The following is a 17,328-nucleotide window of genomic DNA, read 5'->3' on the forward strand; positions in this document are numbered from 1 at the left end:
TTACAAAAAGACTTTCAATTATCTCCTAGAGTAATGGCTACAAGCCATAAATTTAAAGTTATTTACATATGTATACAGGTGTCTTATTTCTTCAGATGCCTTGTAAAAACATACCCAAGCTCCCTCAACACAGAAATATGTGAAACAGAAAATCTACAAAAGGAATTGAAGCAACTTAAAAGAGTTTACATAGTTCATATTACTTCTTAGTTGATAATTCTATAAAGCCATGAGCAGGGTCTAGTTTTCCAGGTACTCAGGATTTGTTCATCTATTCATAGAATAAAGATTTATTTTATAGTGAGTGCATCTTAAATATTTACATCTTAAATATTTCTAGCACATTGCCTTAGTTCTGGCCTGCATCATCTATATTTTACATTTTTGCCTGCTAAATTGTCTCCTATTTATTCTTATGCCCCTCCAGTTCATCACTACCACAACATTTAGAGTTATGAATCTCAATGCATATATGACCACGAGCCACTGGTTAAACCATATTGCATCCAGGCATCTTAAAATTACATATAAGCCTTTTATGATCTGACTTCTACCTAACTTTCCATCTGTAGAGCTTTCAACGATCTACCTTTCCTCTGGAATTACTCGATTGCCGGTGATGCCCGCCTCGCCATCTGTATTAGACAAGCTTTATGCTGTTGTATGCTTCTCCCTCTATCTTCATAGCACAGCCTTGTAAGCTTTCTGCCTTTCCTGCCTTCTACCCCTTTGTTTCTGGCTAACCTCATAGTTTATGTCTCGGCAGAGACATTATCTCTAAAAAAGCTATTTCTGATAACTCTGATCCTCAAAGCCCAGTGCTGAGTCCTAAAAGATGAAAAGACATTTGTCAAAATACTAAGAAAAACATTTTCTATATAAGGAAGGGTGTACACTGATAAAAGCATTAAAATTAGCAGTAATTTTGGAAACTACAAATAACGATGCTGTTGAAGCTTAGAGTGTTAAAAAGGTACTATTATGAGTTAGAGGTTATAATGTGACCTTTATGGTGTACTGTGTTTCCAAATTTTGTTTTGTTTTTGATTGATTTTTCATTGATGTTGCATCAATGAATTTGTGAATGTATTTCTGAGGTGTTTGTATGCCTTGAACATTGTGACATCTATTATTTCCCAAATGGTTTGTTAAAGTTTTAGATAATTATAAGTATTTTTTAAAGAGGTAAACACTCAGATAAGGATTAATTTTAATTTAAATTCTCAATTGATAAAATATTATTTGCTGTTTTTCATAAAGATTTGTAGATTTAACTAATATATGGATTTGTCAGCAGAACTAGACTTAGAAATGACATCGGAGGAAAAGCAAGAAAAGCTTGATGGAAGCCAATATAACTACCCACAGGTACATAAAAATTTTAATTGAAATTTCTGGTATCATATTTTCTATGATTTCATAAGGAATTCTAATTCAATTGAAATTACTTTTCAAGCTACCTGTTTATAGTCAATAATTCATAATTGAATATTGAGTTTTATAACATTTTACCTAGTTATAATCTTAAAATTTTGTTTGAATCCATAGTAACTTACAGCTAAGCTTCTTCCTTGGATTAAGACAAAAAAATTTCTGACTATTATTTGCTTCTGTCATTTTTATAACTTCCTTACACAATAAAGAAGGTAACATCAAATATAGTATCATATGATAAAAAGATGAAATTATGAACAGTATAAAAATGATGGCCACTAGGTTGGATTGATGTGAAAGGAGTCATCATTTTCAGTGGTTCAAAATTTGCAAATTGGTATTTCTATTCACTAATGTCAAGGTTAAGATTTATTCTGCCTTGTAATTTCTATGTAATTAACTTCATAATCTACAGTCAAGGAGAAAATAAGGTCATAAAATCAACTAAACTGACTATTAAGATAATCACACCTTCTAGGATGGGATCTTTTTCTTTTTAGGGTACAAGCAATAACCTTCTAATTCATTTTATTACAGTGTAATAAATCAGTAATATTATAAAAATTTTATTCCACCCTCATTTGTGGATGTTAGAATTGGATGCAAGAGATTAGTATATCAGCACATAGCACTATCATAGCATATAATTAAATTAAAATTAAAGAAGTTGGTTTTCTTTCTCATTGATGTTAATGATTTTGGCTTACAATAATTTATAGTTTGTGTCTTCTCCAGTTATTAATCTTTATTCATAAATGTATTGTATAAGCTCACTCTTTCAGATATGGTGAGGTAAAATGTTTTAAATGAGGAAGATTTTGTAACATTAAAAGTCATCGACCCATTTTTGGTGTATTTAACATAAGAAAAGCTGTTTAGTTCAAACAGACAAAATTAGGAGTGCCAGTTCATGTTTTTGTCCTAATTTAGACTCAGGCAAGTTATTTTTCACTTCTTAGTTACAATCCCACTGGATTTGGGAGTACATAAACATAGATTTAAAAGTTTAGCTGTTAAATATTAAATACATTCTAATTTTCCTTTGTCCATTCGCGATTCCTTAAGGATCAAGTCATTTCACAAACATGTACGCCGACAGGAAAGACATTTGAAAATCAAACCAAGCAAATTAGTCTTCCGCTTTTGCATCTGCAAAAAATGTCTCAAGTATCAGACATGAATAAGAGATGTGATGGAGATGACATATCTGCATATTCAAGACATTCTTGTGTGCAAAAGGTTGAGGAAATGTTGATCAAACAAGGCAAATTAGAGTGGAAAAATAAGTTAAAACTCATCACAAATGAGTTAAAGCAGAAGTTTGGTGAAATTTGTGGGAAATACAAAACTACTGGCTGTCCTGAGGAAGAGTCACCACCTGACAACTCTGAAGAAGGAGCACGCTTAAGAGAAATACCTTCTAATTTCCCAGATAATATACTTCATTGTCAGGGAAAAGATGCATTTGGAGTGTCCGTCTCTGCAGTGTTCCAGGCATTTTCCGAACAAGAAGAACCCCCTGTTGAAAATGTCTTTCTATCTCATTCAGGCTCTTGGTCCCTGGGATATGCTTGCTGGTCATCTTCTAAGCTTTGTTTAAATGAAAATAAATTACAACACGAGAATGAGAACAAATCAGACTCTGAACATGTTTGTAATGAAAATAAAGAGAGTTTGTACAGTGATTCAGAAAATAAAAATAGGAACCCAAGGGTTACATTGGAAGTGAAAGGGGACCAACATTTTGATATGCAGAAGACAAAAGACATGAACCCAAACACCACTGACCGGAAATTCAGCATCGGACACACTCATCGGTCTAGTGATCCGCAAAGTCTTCTAGATTCGAGTTTTGCCGACTCCAGTGAAGTGAAACACATGATTCAAATAAAAAGGCATGCTATTTCTGCTGTTACAAATACTTATAAGGAAATAAAACCTAATCAAAGCCTGTTCCAGAAGCCATCACTTGTAGATAATTGCAGCGCTAATGACTGCGAAAGCTCAGAAACTGAATTAGAAAATGTAAGTTCTCCACTGTATAGTGATGGATCCTCTAAAGTATATCTGTATGAAGAATTAGAGCAAGAGCCACAAAAGTTTATGAATGAGATACACATATTAAAAGTAGAGATCTTAGCTTTGGAAAAAGCAAAAGTTCAACTTAAAAAAGAGGTAGAGTTTCACTTGCTGCTACTCTTTGTTTATTCTTTTTATCAATTATCTGATTCATTTTGATTTTTTCCTTTAAAAAGAGTTTGTGTATAAAATGGGGTTGTCTAAATGTGTAACCGTGTCTAGAAATAGATTATTACTGCCATCTAAATAATTAGAGTTTAGGTAAACATTCTCATAAATTTTTTTCTTAATCAACTTAATTCTTTGTCAGTCTTCCATAGGAGCTAAGAAACTAATTTAGCTATGTACCATGTGACTCTCTGCACCAGAAATATATAAAGGAAACACACAATAAGCTCTAGGTTTGTTCACTTTTTAAGTATTTTGGCTTCAATATAAATTGCATTCCATAAACAATTAAATGGGAAAGAAGCAATGTCTGAGAGAAGGGATATAAACAAATATTCCCAGCTAAACTAACTTATTTTTATACTTTAGATTGTGTATTATATACATATATACTTTTAATATCTGCTGAGTTTCAACAGTAAGTTCTGTGCTACAGTGGCACTATACTTTACCATCAAATATGCTTGTTATTAGATTTTCATGTTTTGTTCCTAATGCATGCGTGCTCAAATACGGGACCCTCACATTAATCTGAAATCCAAAGAAGAATTTCACAATGCAATTTGTTCCACATTCTATATAAAGATTTCAGTATATAGAGTAAAGCCTATTATAAATGTATATAATTTTATTACTACTCTCAGATGTTTTTGTTAAGTCAAACCTTTATATTATGTTGTTTTAAAAAGTTGTCTACGGCCATACCACCCTGAGCACACCCCATCTTGTCTGATCTCAGAAAAAGTATGGTACATTTTGACATGGATAATTTTATCATAGAGAGAGCATAACCTCTATGCAAAATTTTCAGTGTTTAATTCTAAAGTAGAAAAATGAGTTTTGAGGTACATTGATTTTTTAAGACAGACAAAATTGTTATAGTCTGCTTCCAAAGACAAAGTGTATGAGCTCTCCGCCCCCCCTCACTAAGGCATTAAATGACTGCAAAAGTCACATTTTTAATTTATCAAATCAATTCGATAAATTCATTTGGTCATTTATCTCATTCAGTATTAGAGAGTTGTATCATCTCTTTCGGTGCCATTAAATGCTAGGTAATGTATCTTTAGGAACTTTGGACAAATCATGTAAGCTTTCTTGATTTTATTCCCATTGTCAGTAAATATGGCCCTGAAGTAGATAATTACTTCTTTGTATATAGGCCCTCTCTATATACAATTTTATAGTATTGAATGTGAATTTTGGGGAGCATTACTCATTTTCCAGAATTCTACGTTAGCTAATGACTTATCAGATTCACTCAGCCTCTATGTTTTGGGAAACTTTGGATTATCTATTTTATGAATACCACCACATTTTTTATATTTCCATGATCCAGAAGGAAAAATAATTGGAAAAGACAATGGGAGAAAGAAGAGCTGAGTGCAGAAAGAGGAAGCACAATATCACATCCCCTAAATCTGTCTGTCTAATGCAGAATTGAGTTGGTAAAGATAGAAAAGGACAAATTTTGTGCCTTTGATTTTCATTTATCTGTCTTTGCTGGTCAAATATGGGGTGTGTGGATGTTAGGTATCACCGAGTAAATGTGAACAAGAGTACAAAGTTAAGAGAGCCCTTTCTGACATGTTGGAAAATTCTGCTTCCTTTACTGAAATAAAAAGGAAGCAGAATTTACCAGTAACTTCAATGACATGTAATAATGAAGTAAACACAGAAATATTTTTATTGGTGAAAGTCATGATAATGAAACTCAGAGCCAAATGATAAAATTAATGAAAACAGAAAGGGTCTTTATAATGAAGAAAGTGATAACAATTATTCTTAATATCAAACTTTCATTGAAGCTTGAAGAAGAAAGGAAAAGGCACAAAAGTAGTGACATGGAAGCAACAGAAAACATATATAATACTGCTGCTGAAGACAGCGAGGGATTAATTCGATACAGAAAGAGTGGAAAAACTGATAATGAGCCATTTCCTATTATGGAAAATGCAGATTCTGATAGGTAAGCCTATAACAATAGTTAACAGTCAGTAATTGTTATTTTCCTATAAAATAAATTTTAATTTGAGTTAATATTCATGATTAACAAATTTAACATTTTGACTAGACATTCAGCCTTGCCTGGTAGTTAGAAAAACGCAAATTAATGAACAATGAAATGCCATTTTTGAAGTCAGAATGATAAATGTTATCTAAAAAAATAACAAACAGAGTTGGCAAAAAGGAGGAAAAAGGCATTCTCATATTGGTAGGTGAAATTGGTATATCCTTTTGGAAATACTGGTAATCTAGCAATGTGTTTCAAAATTTCAAATATGTCATCCCTTCAACTGAACAGCTTCACTTCTGGAACTAGATCCTACAGGAAAACAAGACATGTATAAACACACACACACATTCTAAGGGAATTTCTTATATATTATTATGTATATAAAACATACAGTAGATCATTACATATACTCTATATAGTTTGATATGTATGTTAAGGATATGCGATATATATTTGCATTAAGGATATTTATATAAATATGTTACATCTATATATGTTAAGGATATTTATTATAGACTGTGTATCAAAAAGTTGGAGGTTGTCTAAATATCTATCGATAGGGAAATAAACTATTATACCCATAAAATAATGTAGTATACAACCATTGGGAAAAAATGAGGTTAGGTCTACAGTATACTGATTGTTTCACAATTAAAGTATATTTAAAATATTTGGTATGTCCTATCCTATTATGCAAATTATGTTGGCATACCTTTAATATCTGCTGAGTTTCAACTAAGTTATGATTGTTTCACAATTAAAGTATATTTAAAATATTTGGTATGTCCTATCCTATTATGCAAATTATGTTGGCATACCTTTAATATCTGCTGAGTTTCAACTAAGTTATGATTGTTTCACAATTAAAGTATATTTAAAATATTTGGTATGTCCTATCCTATTATTCAAATTATGTTGGCATACCTTTAATATCTGCTGAGTTTCAGCTAAGTTATGTCGCACTCTACTTTGTTACCATCAAAATTCCAGTTATTAAGATTTTCGTGTTTTGTTCCTAATGCATGCATGCTCAAATATTGGACCCTCAAATTAATCTAAAATCCAAAGAATTTCACATGACAATTTGTTCCACATCCTATATAAACATTTCAGTATATTGAGTAAGATTTATTAAAGTACATCAAAGGATCAATCTGCTATATCAGGGTTTGAGAGACCTTTTCTGTGGAAAGCCAGATAAATATTTTAGGCATTGTGGACCATCTGGTCTCTTTTCTTGCAGTCTGAAATCTGTTATAAACAATAGGTAGATGAATGAGTGTGACTGTTCCAATAAAACTTAATTTACAAAAACAGACAGTGGCCAGATTTGGCTTCAGGCCCTAGTTTGTTGACTCCCCCTGCACTGTAAACCAAGCTGCTTGCTAGTGCAATGCATCTTCTTTCTAAAGGTGCCACTATCCTTCTTTTTTAAAGAGAATCTATTTCAGTATGCACCACACCACATATTTCAACCATGACTTCATCTTATACAATTTACAAAAATTCGGCTTCTAAATTAAGAATATTTTCTGAATTTCCCCCTTTATTTCTGTTACAAATTTTTTAAAAGACTAATTTCTTAGTACATTTGAGTAGTGTACAATATTCTAGACTTGGAGGATTTTCATGAGGTGTAAAATCTTTCCATGATTGTTGTAAGCATGAGAAAAATGATAATCAAGTTGTATAATTCCTACATATCTAGAAAGAGGTCTTTTAGTTGTATAATTTTGTGAATTTATGTTTTAGTACCTGTTCTGGCATTTTTTTAAACTATTTAGTGCCACATGCATGTAACTCAAAAACTTTTAAGTATTATTAAAATGCTGCATAATCATTATGTAAGGGTTGAAAACTACAGCTAAACAAGAAGGAAATTGGAGCATCCATGATCATGCCACTTAGCTATGAAGTCCTTAGAAGAACTATTGATAGTCCTTTATTCCAATTTCCCTTCCATTCTCCTTGAACTCAGTCTAGTAGTGTTTAGTCCCACTTCTCCTCCAAAATTGTTTTTCTCATATGTTTACCACTGGTTTTCACTTTAATAAATCTAGATATAATTTCTTCGACCTCGTTTTACTTAACCTACCAGTAGTAGTTAACCCAATAGAAAACTTTCTCCTCCAAATCACTTTCTTCATTTGGTATCGAGGACTTTTAGTTTTCAGGAGGAAAAACACACTTACAAGGTTTCCCCCAGCCTGACTCATATTCCCACTACCCATATGCCCACAACATATCAAAATTTCATTTCTCTTCTTTAGTATCTTTCCTCTAACATACTGTAAATTTTGTTTATCTAGTTCATTATGTGTGTTTACTTCACTTCATTTTTGTATATTCACTGCTATATCCTCAGTGCCATGAAGAAAGCCTAGCACACAGTACTACTCAAATATTTATTGAGTGAATGTAGTTAAACCTATGTGTATTGTTTCACATGTTATGCTAAACAAGACACAGGTTTGATGTGGACTCATTTTGACAATTTTGCCTGTCAATTATATGCATTTTTGTAAATTCTTTTTGGCTCTTTCTAATAAGTTATATTCCCTCCTTGAGTGTTTGCCCATTTAGGGAGAAGAGCCTAAAAATGCATTTACTCACCATTTCTTTTACTGGTATCTCTAATTGTTTTCATTATGGTAAAAATGGATCAATGTAATAGCAAACTTCATTTAATTTTATTAAGAAAAATAAACTATAATGGTGGTAAATTATTCTAGGCCGTTAAAATTTTTTTGCCAAAGGGTTATGAGCCCTCAGTATCTGAAATAAAAAGATGAAGTTGAAATTTGTTGCTCAATATAGTAAGAGAGCTTTGCTGGTCAGGCACAGCCTTTTCAAACCGAGTAGCCTGCTCTTCTTATATACGGTTTTTGGAAGAGTGGATTTTCAGAGGCATAAGAGGGTTGACATCATCTGAAGCAACATGGATATTCTGGTGAGACCGTCGTTGTTCGCTCGGCACTCTGAGGCATGTTTATTTGAGTCAAGTTGTCTCTGATTGGCTTTCTTTCAGGAGAAAGCAACTGACATTGATTTGCTGGTAAGTGAGCCAGTGGTCGCTGATTGATTGAACCCTAATCTTTGTCTCACATTTTGATCTGTAAGTAGAACGGCTTCCTTCCATTTCTTTTCTTGCTGACTTCCTCTGTTTATATCTTCTGTAAAGCCTTTCTTGTGATCACTTACAACTAGTCATATGTCAGCTCTCAAATATCACAGTATATTTTACTTGTATATCTATCTTTGACATGAGGAATGTATTTTTCTTTGCTTGCGGTTGGTACTTCATAACTGTTTTGTGAATTAGTAAATTAATTAAGATGGATAACAGTTGGAATTTTACAAATATTGTTTTTTGTATTTATCACTAGAATTTTTAGAAAACATTGGCTTTTTAATGGATTTTTAAAGTAGAGGTCTTTGTACCTTATAAAGAAAGTAAAGAAAAATGAAAATGAAAAAAGGACATCAAAAAAATTTGTTATTACACCTGTGTTTGAGAAGGCCAATTCACTAACTGGTGGTCAACTTCAGGTGAATGATAACAGCAGTTTAAGTGAAATAGATCAGGGTGAAGGAAAGTAGAATCTACAAATGCTCTATTTCTAGGTGAAGGAATATTAGCATTCACTACTTTTTCTGGAAGCAAAACAGCATGACATAGTGTACATGCCAAGGCAAGAGAATTCTCATCTATATCAAACACTGTTGAAAGGTTGACATGAGGACAAGAGACTCTGGCTAGGAGTAGTTTCAATACATAGTTGCTCTGGAAGCGAGACTGTAGAGAATCATATAAACCACTTCGTAGAAAATTTTTTTGGGGGAAAGCAACAGAGAAATGGTTAATGACTAAGGAAAAATGTGGAGTTTAAAGGAGGTTTATTCATTTATGTTCTTATTTAAGATTGGAACTTTTAGAGTGTATTTACATATTGTTGAAAAATGATCCAGTAGACCATTAGGATGTGTTTACTAAATTTAATTTTGTTTGCATTTTCAAGTATTAGAGAGCCAGTTGATTCCATTACATTATCTTGCAAAGATTATAGAAAACTAATTGTCCATAGTACTTCTATTCATGTATACTCTTATGATAAGAAGTTGTTCATTCTGAATTGTTTCCACAGTGGAATATTTTCATATGATGACTATGCAGATGACTACTTAAAAGTTATACCATCATATGCATATTTAAAAATTAAAATAATAAATATATGAACATTGAGGCCTACTGAATAGAACGGAATTCTTTCTTTCTTTTTTTCTTTTTTTATTAAGTGTACTGGGGTAACATTGGTTAATACAATTACATAATTTTCAGGTGTACATTATAATTTGACATTTATATATTCTATTGTGTGATTACCACCCAAAGTCCAATTCCTTCAGTTACCATATATTTGATCCCCTTTACCCACTTCACCATCCTCCAACCCCCTATATTTGACCCCCTTTACCCTGTCTACCTCTTTCCTCCTCCCCCACCCCATACCCTCTGGTAACCACTAGTCCATTGTCCATGTCCATGAGTCTCTGTTTGTCTTGTCCATTTGTTGCTTTTAGGTTTATATCTCACATATAAGTAATATCATGTGATTTCCAACTTTTCAGTCTGGCTTATTTCACTTAGCAGGATTAATTTAAGGTCCATCCGTGTTGTCGCAAATGGCAGTATTTCATCTCTTCTTATGGCTGAGTAATATTCCATCATATATATGTACCACAGATTCTTTATTCAATCATCTATCATAGGACACTTCAATTGCTTCCATGTCCTGGCCACTGTGAATAATGCTGCTATGAACATCGGTGTGCAAATATATTTTCTGATATGGGTTTTCAAGTCTTTGGGCTAAATACCCAGTAGAGGGATGGCTGGATCATATGGTAGATCAATTCTTAGTGTTTTGAGGAACCTCAATGTTTTCCATAGCGGCTGTACCAATTTGCAGTGTATGAGAGTTCCTTTTTCTCTGCATTCTCTCCAGCATTTGTTATTACTTGTCCTGTTGATTATAGCTATTCTAATGGGTGTGAGATGGTATCTCATTGTGGTTTTGATTTGCATTTCCCTAATTGCTAGCAATGTTGAGCATCTTTTCATATATTTGTAGGCCATTTGTATGACCTCTAGGGAGAAGTGTCTGTTCAGGTCTTCTGCCCATTTTTGATTGGATCATTTGTTTTTATGTTGTTATGGAGTTGTATGAGTTCTTTGTATATTTTGGATATTAGGCCATTATCGGAGGCATTGCTTGCAAATATATTTTCACATTTGGATGGTTGTCTCTTTACCTTGTTGATGATTTCTTTTGCTGTGCAGAAAAGCTTTTTAGTTTCATGTAGTCCCATTCATTCATTTTTGCTTTTCCTTCCCTTGCTTTTGAGGTCAAATTCATAAAATCCTCTTTAAGTCCAAGGTCCTTGAGTTTAGTTCCTATGTTTTCTTCTATGCATTTTATTGTTTCACGTCTTCTATTCAGGTCCTTAATCCATTTTGAGTTACTTTTGGTGTGTGACGATAGACAACAGTCTAGTTTCATTCTTTTGCAGGTGGCCTTCCAATTTTCCCAGCACCATTTATTGAGGAGGCTTTCCTTTCTCCACTGTATGTTTTTGGCTTTTTTTGTTGAAAATTATTTGCCCATATAAATAGGGATTTACTTCTGGACTCTCGATTCTTTTCCACTGGTCCGTGCGTCTGTTTTGCTGCTAATATCATGCTGTTTTGATTACTGTCACTTTGTAGTATAATTTGAAGTTGGGCAGAGTGATGCCTCCAGCCTCGTTCTTTTTTCTCAGAATGGATTTGGCAATTCGAGGTCTTTTGTGTGTCCATGCAAATCTAATGATTTTTTTGTTGTATTTCTTTAAAAAATGCTGATGGGATTTTGACGGGCATTGCATTAAATCTGTATAATGCTGTAGATAATAAGGTCATTTTAACTATGTTGATTCTTCCAATCCAAGAACACAGAATATCTTTCTATTTTTTTTGTATCTTCTTCAATTTCTTTTAATAGGTTCTTGTAGTTTTCATTACATAGGTTCTTCACATGGTTCGTTAGATTTATTCCTAGGTATTTTATTCTTTTTGGTGCAATTGCAAAAGGAATTATTTTTTCCACTTCTTTTTTTTTAATGCTTCATTATTAGAGTATGGGAAAGCTATGGATTTTTGAACATTGATTTTATTTCCAGAGACTTTACTGTATTTGCTTATTGTTTCTAGTAGTGTTCTTGTGCAGTCTTTAGGGTTTTCTATATAGTGACAGTTTGACTTCTTCGTTTCCTATTTGGCTGCCTTTTATATCTTTCTCTTGCCTGATTGCACTCACTAGGACCTCCAATGTTATATTGAATAAGAACGGTGATAGTGGACAGCCTTGCCTTGTTCTTGATCTTAGAGGGAAGGTTTTTAGTTTTTCACCATTAAGTATATGTTGGCTGAGGGTTTGTCGTATATGGCCTTGATTATGCTAAGGTATTTTCCTTCTATACCAATTTTTTTAAGTGTTTTGATCATAAATGGCTGCTGTATTTTGTCAAAGTCTTTTTCTGCATCTATTGATATGATCGTATGATTCTTATTTTTTAATTTGTTTATGTGGTGCATCGCATTGATTGATTTGCATATGTTGAACCATCCCTGTGTCCCTGGGATGAAGCCCACTTGATTGTGGTATGTAATTCTTTAATATGTTGCTGTATTCAGTATGCTACTACCTTATTTAGGATTTTTTTCATCTGTGTTCACGAGAGATATTGGTCTGCAGTTTTCTTTTTTGTGTGCTATCTTTACCAGGTTTTGGTATCAAGGTGATATTGGCCTCATAAAATAAGTTGGGAATTATTGCCTCCTCTTCAATTTTTTGGAAGAGTTTGAGGAGAATAGGTATTAAATCTTCTTTGAATGTTTGGTAGAATTCACTGGTGAAGCCACTTAATCCTGGACTTTTACTTTTTGGTAGGTTTTTCATAATTGTTTCCATTTCTATACTGCTGATCAGTCTATTTAGATTTTCCAATTCTTCTTGATTCAGTCTAGGAAGTTAGTATTTTTCTAAGTACTGGTCCATTTCTTCTAGGTTATTAAATTTGTTATTTATTTTTCATAGTATTCTTGCATGATTCTTTGTATTTCTGCGAGGTCAGTAGTAATTTCCACTCGTTCATCTCTGATTTTGTTTATTTGTGTTCTTTCTCTTTTTTCTTTAGTGATTCTAGCCTGGGGTTTCTCAATTTTATTAACCGTCTCAAATGGCCAGCTATTTGTTGCATTTATTTTTTCTATTGTTTTTTTTTTGTTTGTTTGTTTGTTTTCAATTTCATTTATTTCTGCTTTAATTTTGATTACTTCTTTCCTTCTGCTGACTTTAGGCCACATTTGTTCTTCCTTTTCTAGTTTTTTAAGATGAAGCATTAGGTTGTTTATTTGGGTTTGTTCTTATTTTAGGAGATAGGCCTGTAATGATATTAACTTTCCTCTTATGACTGCTATTGCCATGTCTCAAAAGTTTTGACATATTGTACTATCATTATCATGTGTTCCTATATATCTCTTGATCTCTCTTTTTATTTCTTCCAAAAAAAAAATTTGTTGAGGCTATCTCTGTGTCCCAGTATGTGGTCGATTCTTGAGAATGTTCCATGTGTACTAGAGAAGAATGTATAAGCAGCTCTTTGGGGATGGAAGGCTCTGTATGTCAATTATGTCCAGTTGGTGTAATGTGTCATTTAAAGATGTTATTTCCGTATTGATTTTCTGTTTGGACGATGTCCATATCCAACAGTGGGGTATTTATGTCCCCTACAATAGTGTTTTGATCTGTTTCTCCCTTTAGTTCTATTAGTGGTTGCTTTACATATTTCTTGGCTCCCTGATTGGGAGTATAGATATTAATGTGTCATGTCTTCTTGGAGCACGATACCCTTTATCATTATGAAGTGTCCCTCAGTATCTTTACCTTTTTTATTTTGAAGTCTATTTTGTCTGATATTAGTATCACTACTCCTCTTTTCTCTGAATGCCATTTGCTTGAAATATGATTTTCCATCTTTTCACTTTGAGTCTATATTTGTCTTTGGAGCTGAGATGTGTCTCCTGGAGGCAGCATATGATTGGGTTTTATTTTATGATCCATTCTGCAACTCTGGGCCTTTTTATTGGTGAGTTAAGTCCATTTACATTTAGGATGATTATTGAAATATGAGATCTTCTTATAGCCATTTTATCTTTTGCTTTCTGGTAGCTCAGTTTTTCATTGCTTCCTTGTCTTTGTGTTTCTGTTATCTTTATTTTGGTTGACTTTTGGGGGTTTTTCCTCTGGTTCTTATGTTTTATGTTATATTCTTCAGTTCTGAATCTTTGATGTGTGGTTACCATTAGGAATATATAAAGGATAGTTATATATATACAGTTGTACATTTTCTTCTGCATGTGCCTTATCTCCTTTCCCCTTTGTGAGTTTGGATCTTTGAATCCTCCCGTTTTCAGTCATTGTTATCTCAATTTGCCCCTATGTATGCTGTATTCTCTACTTATTGTTTAAGCTTACAATGCCCTGTTCTTAGTAAGTATTGCACTCCTCTGCTTTTGTTTGCCTGATAGTCACTTTACTCCTAATTATGTATTTTTGTTTTGTTTTTGTATTTTGTTTTAGGTGAGCTGCCCCCTTTCCTGTAGTACAGACCTCATAGTGGAGAAATCCCTCAATTTTGTATGTCTGGAAAGGTCTTAATTTCTCCTTCATATCTAAAGGAGAGCTTAGCTGGATACATTATTCTAGGTTAGTAGTTCCTTTCACTTAATAGTTTAAATATTTGATTCCATTCCTTTCTGGCTTGTAAGGTCTATGCTGAGAAGTCTGATGATAATCTAATGGATTTTTCTTTAAATATTTCCATCTTCTTTTCCCTGGCTGCCCTAAGAATTTTGTCTTTGTCATTGATTTTTGATAACTTTAATACAATGTGTCTTGGTGAAGGCCTTTTGGGGTTGAGATAATTGGGTGTTCTGTTGACTTCTTGAATTCCAAGCTCTATTCCTTAGATTTGGGATAGTCTCGTCCACTATTTATCTGAAAATGCTTTCTAGTTCCTGCTCCTTTTCCTCCTCTTTGGTAATGCCCATTATTCTTATGTTTCCTCTTCTAAGGCATCAGCTAGTTTTTGTATTTTTCTTTCATTATTTTTCATTCTTTGGTTTCTCTCTTTTCCTTCTGATTTATTTCTAGATTTTTGTCTTCGACATCACCAATCCTTTCTTCCATTTGCTTGACTCTATTTCATTTTTCAATTCTTGCAGTGTGTTCTTCATCTCCAGAAGTTCCATTTGATTCCTTTTGAGGGCTTCAGTCTCCTTGCTCTGATCATCTAGTTGTTTTTTCAATTCCTGAAATTGTTGATATGACTCATTTCAGAGTTCACTGAGATTTTTCAGAAGTACCATCCTGAATTCTCTGTCATTTAAATTTCATATTGCTATGTCTATAAGCTTATTTTCTGGAGATTTTTCTCTTTCTTTCTGAGATGCCTTGTCACCTTGGTTGTTCATGGTTTTTATTGGACTATTTCTCCACCTGGGCATTAATGGAAGTGTATTCTGTTGTTTTTCCAGAAAGATTTATTATATAAAGGTCTCTTTTCCAGTAGGTGGTATCTAAGCCTTTTAAATCCCTGCTTTATATAAAGCCTAAATCATGTCTTTTTTATTTTCTTGTAGATATTTAATCACACTTGCTACTCTCAGTTTCAGTCCCTGTCAGTGGTAGCAACAGTTTTGATAGTATTTGCTCATATTCCACTGGGTCTTCATGGTGATCAGTCTGGGAGGAGATGGGAAAAGGGTCCCTCTGGGTTGGGAGGAGGGGGCTGTGGCTCAGCCTCGGTTTTTCAACCGAGGTCGGTAAAAGTCAATTGTTGTTTCTCTGCGATCCTGTCCCGCTTCTCTGCTTTCTGCCCTGTTGACTGGGCCCTGCTGTCAGGGAAGTCGCCACACCTTCTCCTCTCCTCCTCCTCCTGCAGGGAGCTCCAGAGGCTGTGAGAGGTAGCTTCAGTCTTGGCAGCTTTTGCTCAGATTCCCTTGGGGCTCCGCAGTGATTGGTCTCAGAATGTATAGGGGAAGGCGCCCTCTGGGTTGAGGGTTGGGGGCTGCAGCTCAGCCTCAGTTTTGCAACTGGGACCAGTAAAAATCAACTATTGTTTTTCTGCTGTCCCATCCCACTTCTCTGCTTTCTGCCATGATGACTGGGCCCTGCTGCTGGCTACGTAGTGGTCTCATCACTTCCAGACAGGGCTGATCAGGGAAGTCACCACAATTTCACCCCTCCCTCTCCTCCTATAAGGAGCTCTGGAGGCTGAGAGAAGCAGCTTCTTTATTTCTCCCAGTCCACCTCCCGACACCAGGGTTCTGACCTGTGGTAGTTCTTATGTGCAGATCCCACACCGAGATGTGCTGGTGTGCAGTTTTGGTATTTTTTGTTCAGTTTTAGATGTTCAGCTTATTGTTGTTTCAAGGGGAGAGATCTAGGGACGTCTCTCACTCCGCCATGTTTCCCAGAATCCCTGATTTATTTCTTAATGATTCTGTATATTGCATTGCCTTTGAGGGAGTCTTCATGAATAGTTGTGATTTTGTATTAGATTATATTAACTTAAACAATTTTTTAGATTCTGAAGAAAAGAAGATTTTATTTACATGAAGCAGAAACATAAACTATTAACAATCTATTCCTGATTTTTATTTTTGGTTTATCAATTTCTAAAGTTAAAAAATACTTTTTCTCTACCAACAGTGTCACTGACACAATTTTGTGTGCTTGATAAGTATATGTTGAATGTATAAAGAGCTGAATGGATGAATGAATTCCTATTGAGGAATTTGTTTAGAAAAACAAATATTTAGTTTATTGAAAGAATATGTCTGATATTGCCTACATGTAAAACCTCTTTATTTTTCTAAAAAAGTGTATAATATTCAGAAATTATTATTTAGAATCATAGCTAGAAATGGATTAATACTATTGATTCATTTGCTATCATAGTCCTTCAAAAACATTTCAAAATAAATAATACTTTCCAAACATATTGTGAAACATATGTTTTGAAGCCAGATGTCCTTGGTTTGAATTCTCGATCTGCCATTGACCAGCTGTATTGACTTGGAGAAGTTCCCTTGACTTTCTGTGCCTTATTTTCTTCCTTTGTAAAATATCGAAACTATTGCCTACCTCCCAGAATTTTTTGAGGATTAACATGCCCTTAAAACATGTAAAGTGCCCATAATAATGCCTAATAGTTGCCTGATAAGTCCTCAAAATCTAATATGATTTTTTTAAAGTTTATTTTATATAAGGAGTTAAGTAATATTTTCCAAATAGAAGTTAGTGCCAGTAAATGCTTTTACTTTTTAAATTGAAAATGACAATAAAATACCCTAGTATAGTGCTTCCTCCTATCAAACAATACAAGTAACAACCATTATGTTTTTCCTTTGGCTTTGTCTTTCAACTTGATCTAAATGTAATACATCGTGTTAATATTATTAGCAGTATATTTTCTTTATCCCTTAGTGTTATTCTTTTTACATATTGTTTAACGCCCTTAGAGAA

General features: G+C 33.7%; 1 protein-coding gene across 1 annotated transcript in view; it reads left to right on the top strand.

Moving 5' to 3' along the window:
* Positions 1-17,328, top strand: part of LOC102878602 (ankyrin repeat domain-containing protein 26-like) — a 115,418-nt gene that overhangs the window by 63,863 nt on the left and 34,227 nt on the right. Inside the window, exons 15-18 of the mRNA XM_025040539.1 lie at positions 1,295-1,368; positions 5,490-5,636; positions 6,846-6,865; positions 9,130-9,294. Of these exons, the coding sequence (XP_024896307.1) occupies positions 1,295-1,368; positions 5,490-5,636; positions 6,846-6,865; positions 9,130-9,294 (406 nt within the window). The remainder of the gene's footprint in view (positions 1-1,294; positions 1,369-5,489; positions 5,637-6,845; positions 6,866-9,129; positions 9,295-17,328) is intronic.

Source organism: Pteropus alecto, unplaced genomic scaffold (assembly GCF_000325575.1).
Source record: "Pteropus alecto unplaced genomic scaffold, ASM32557v1 scaffold29, whole genome shotgun sequence".
Taxonomy (NCBI): Eukaryota; Metazoa; Chordata; class Mammalia; order Chiroptera; family Pteropodidae; genus Pteropus; species Pteropus alecto.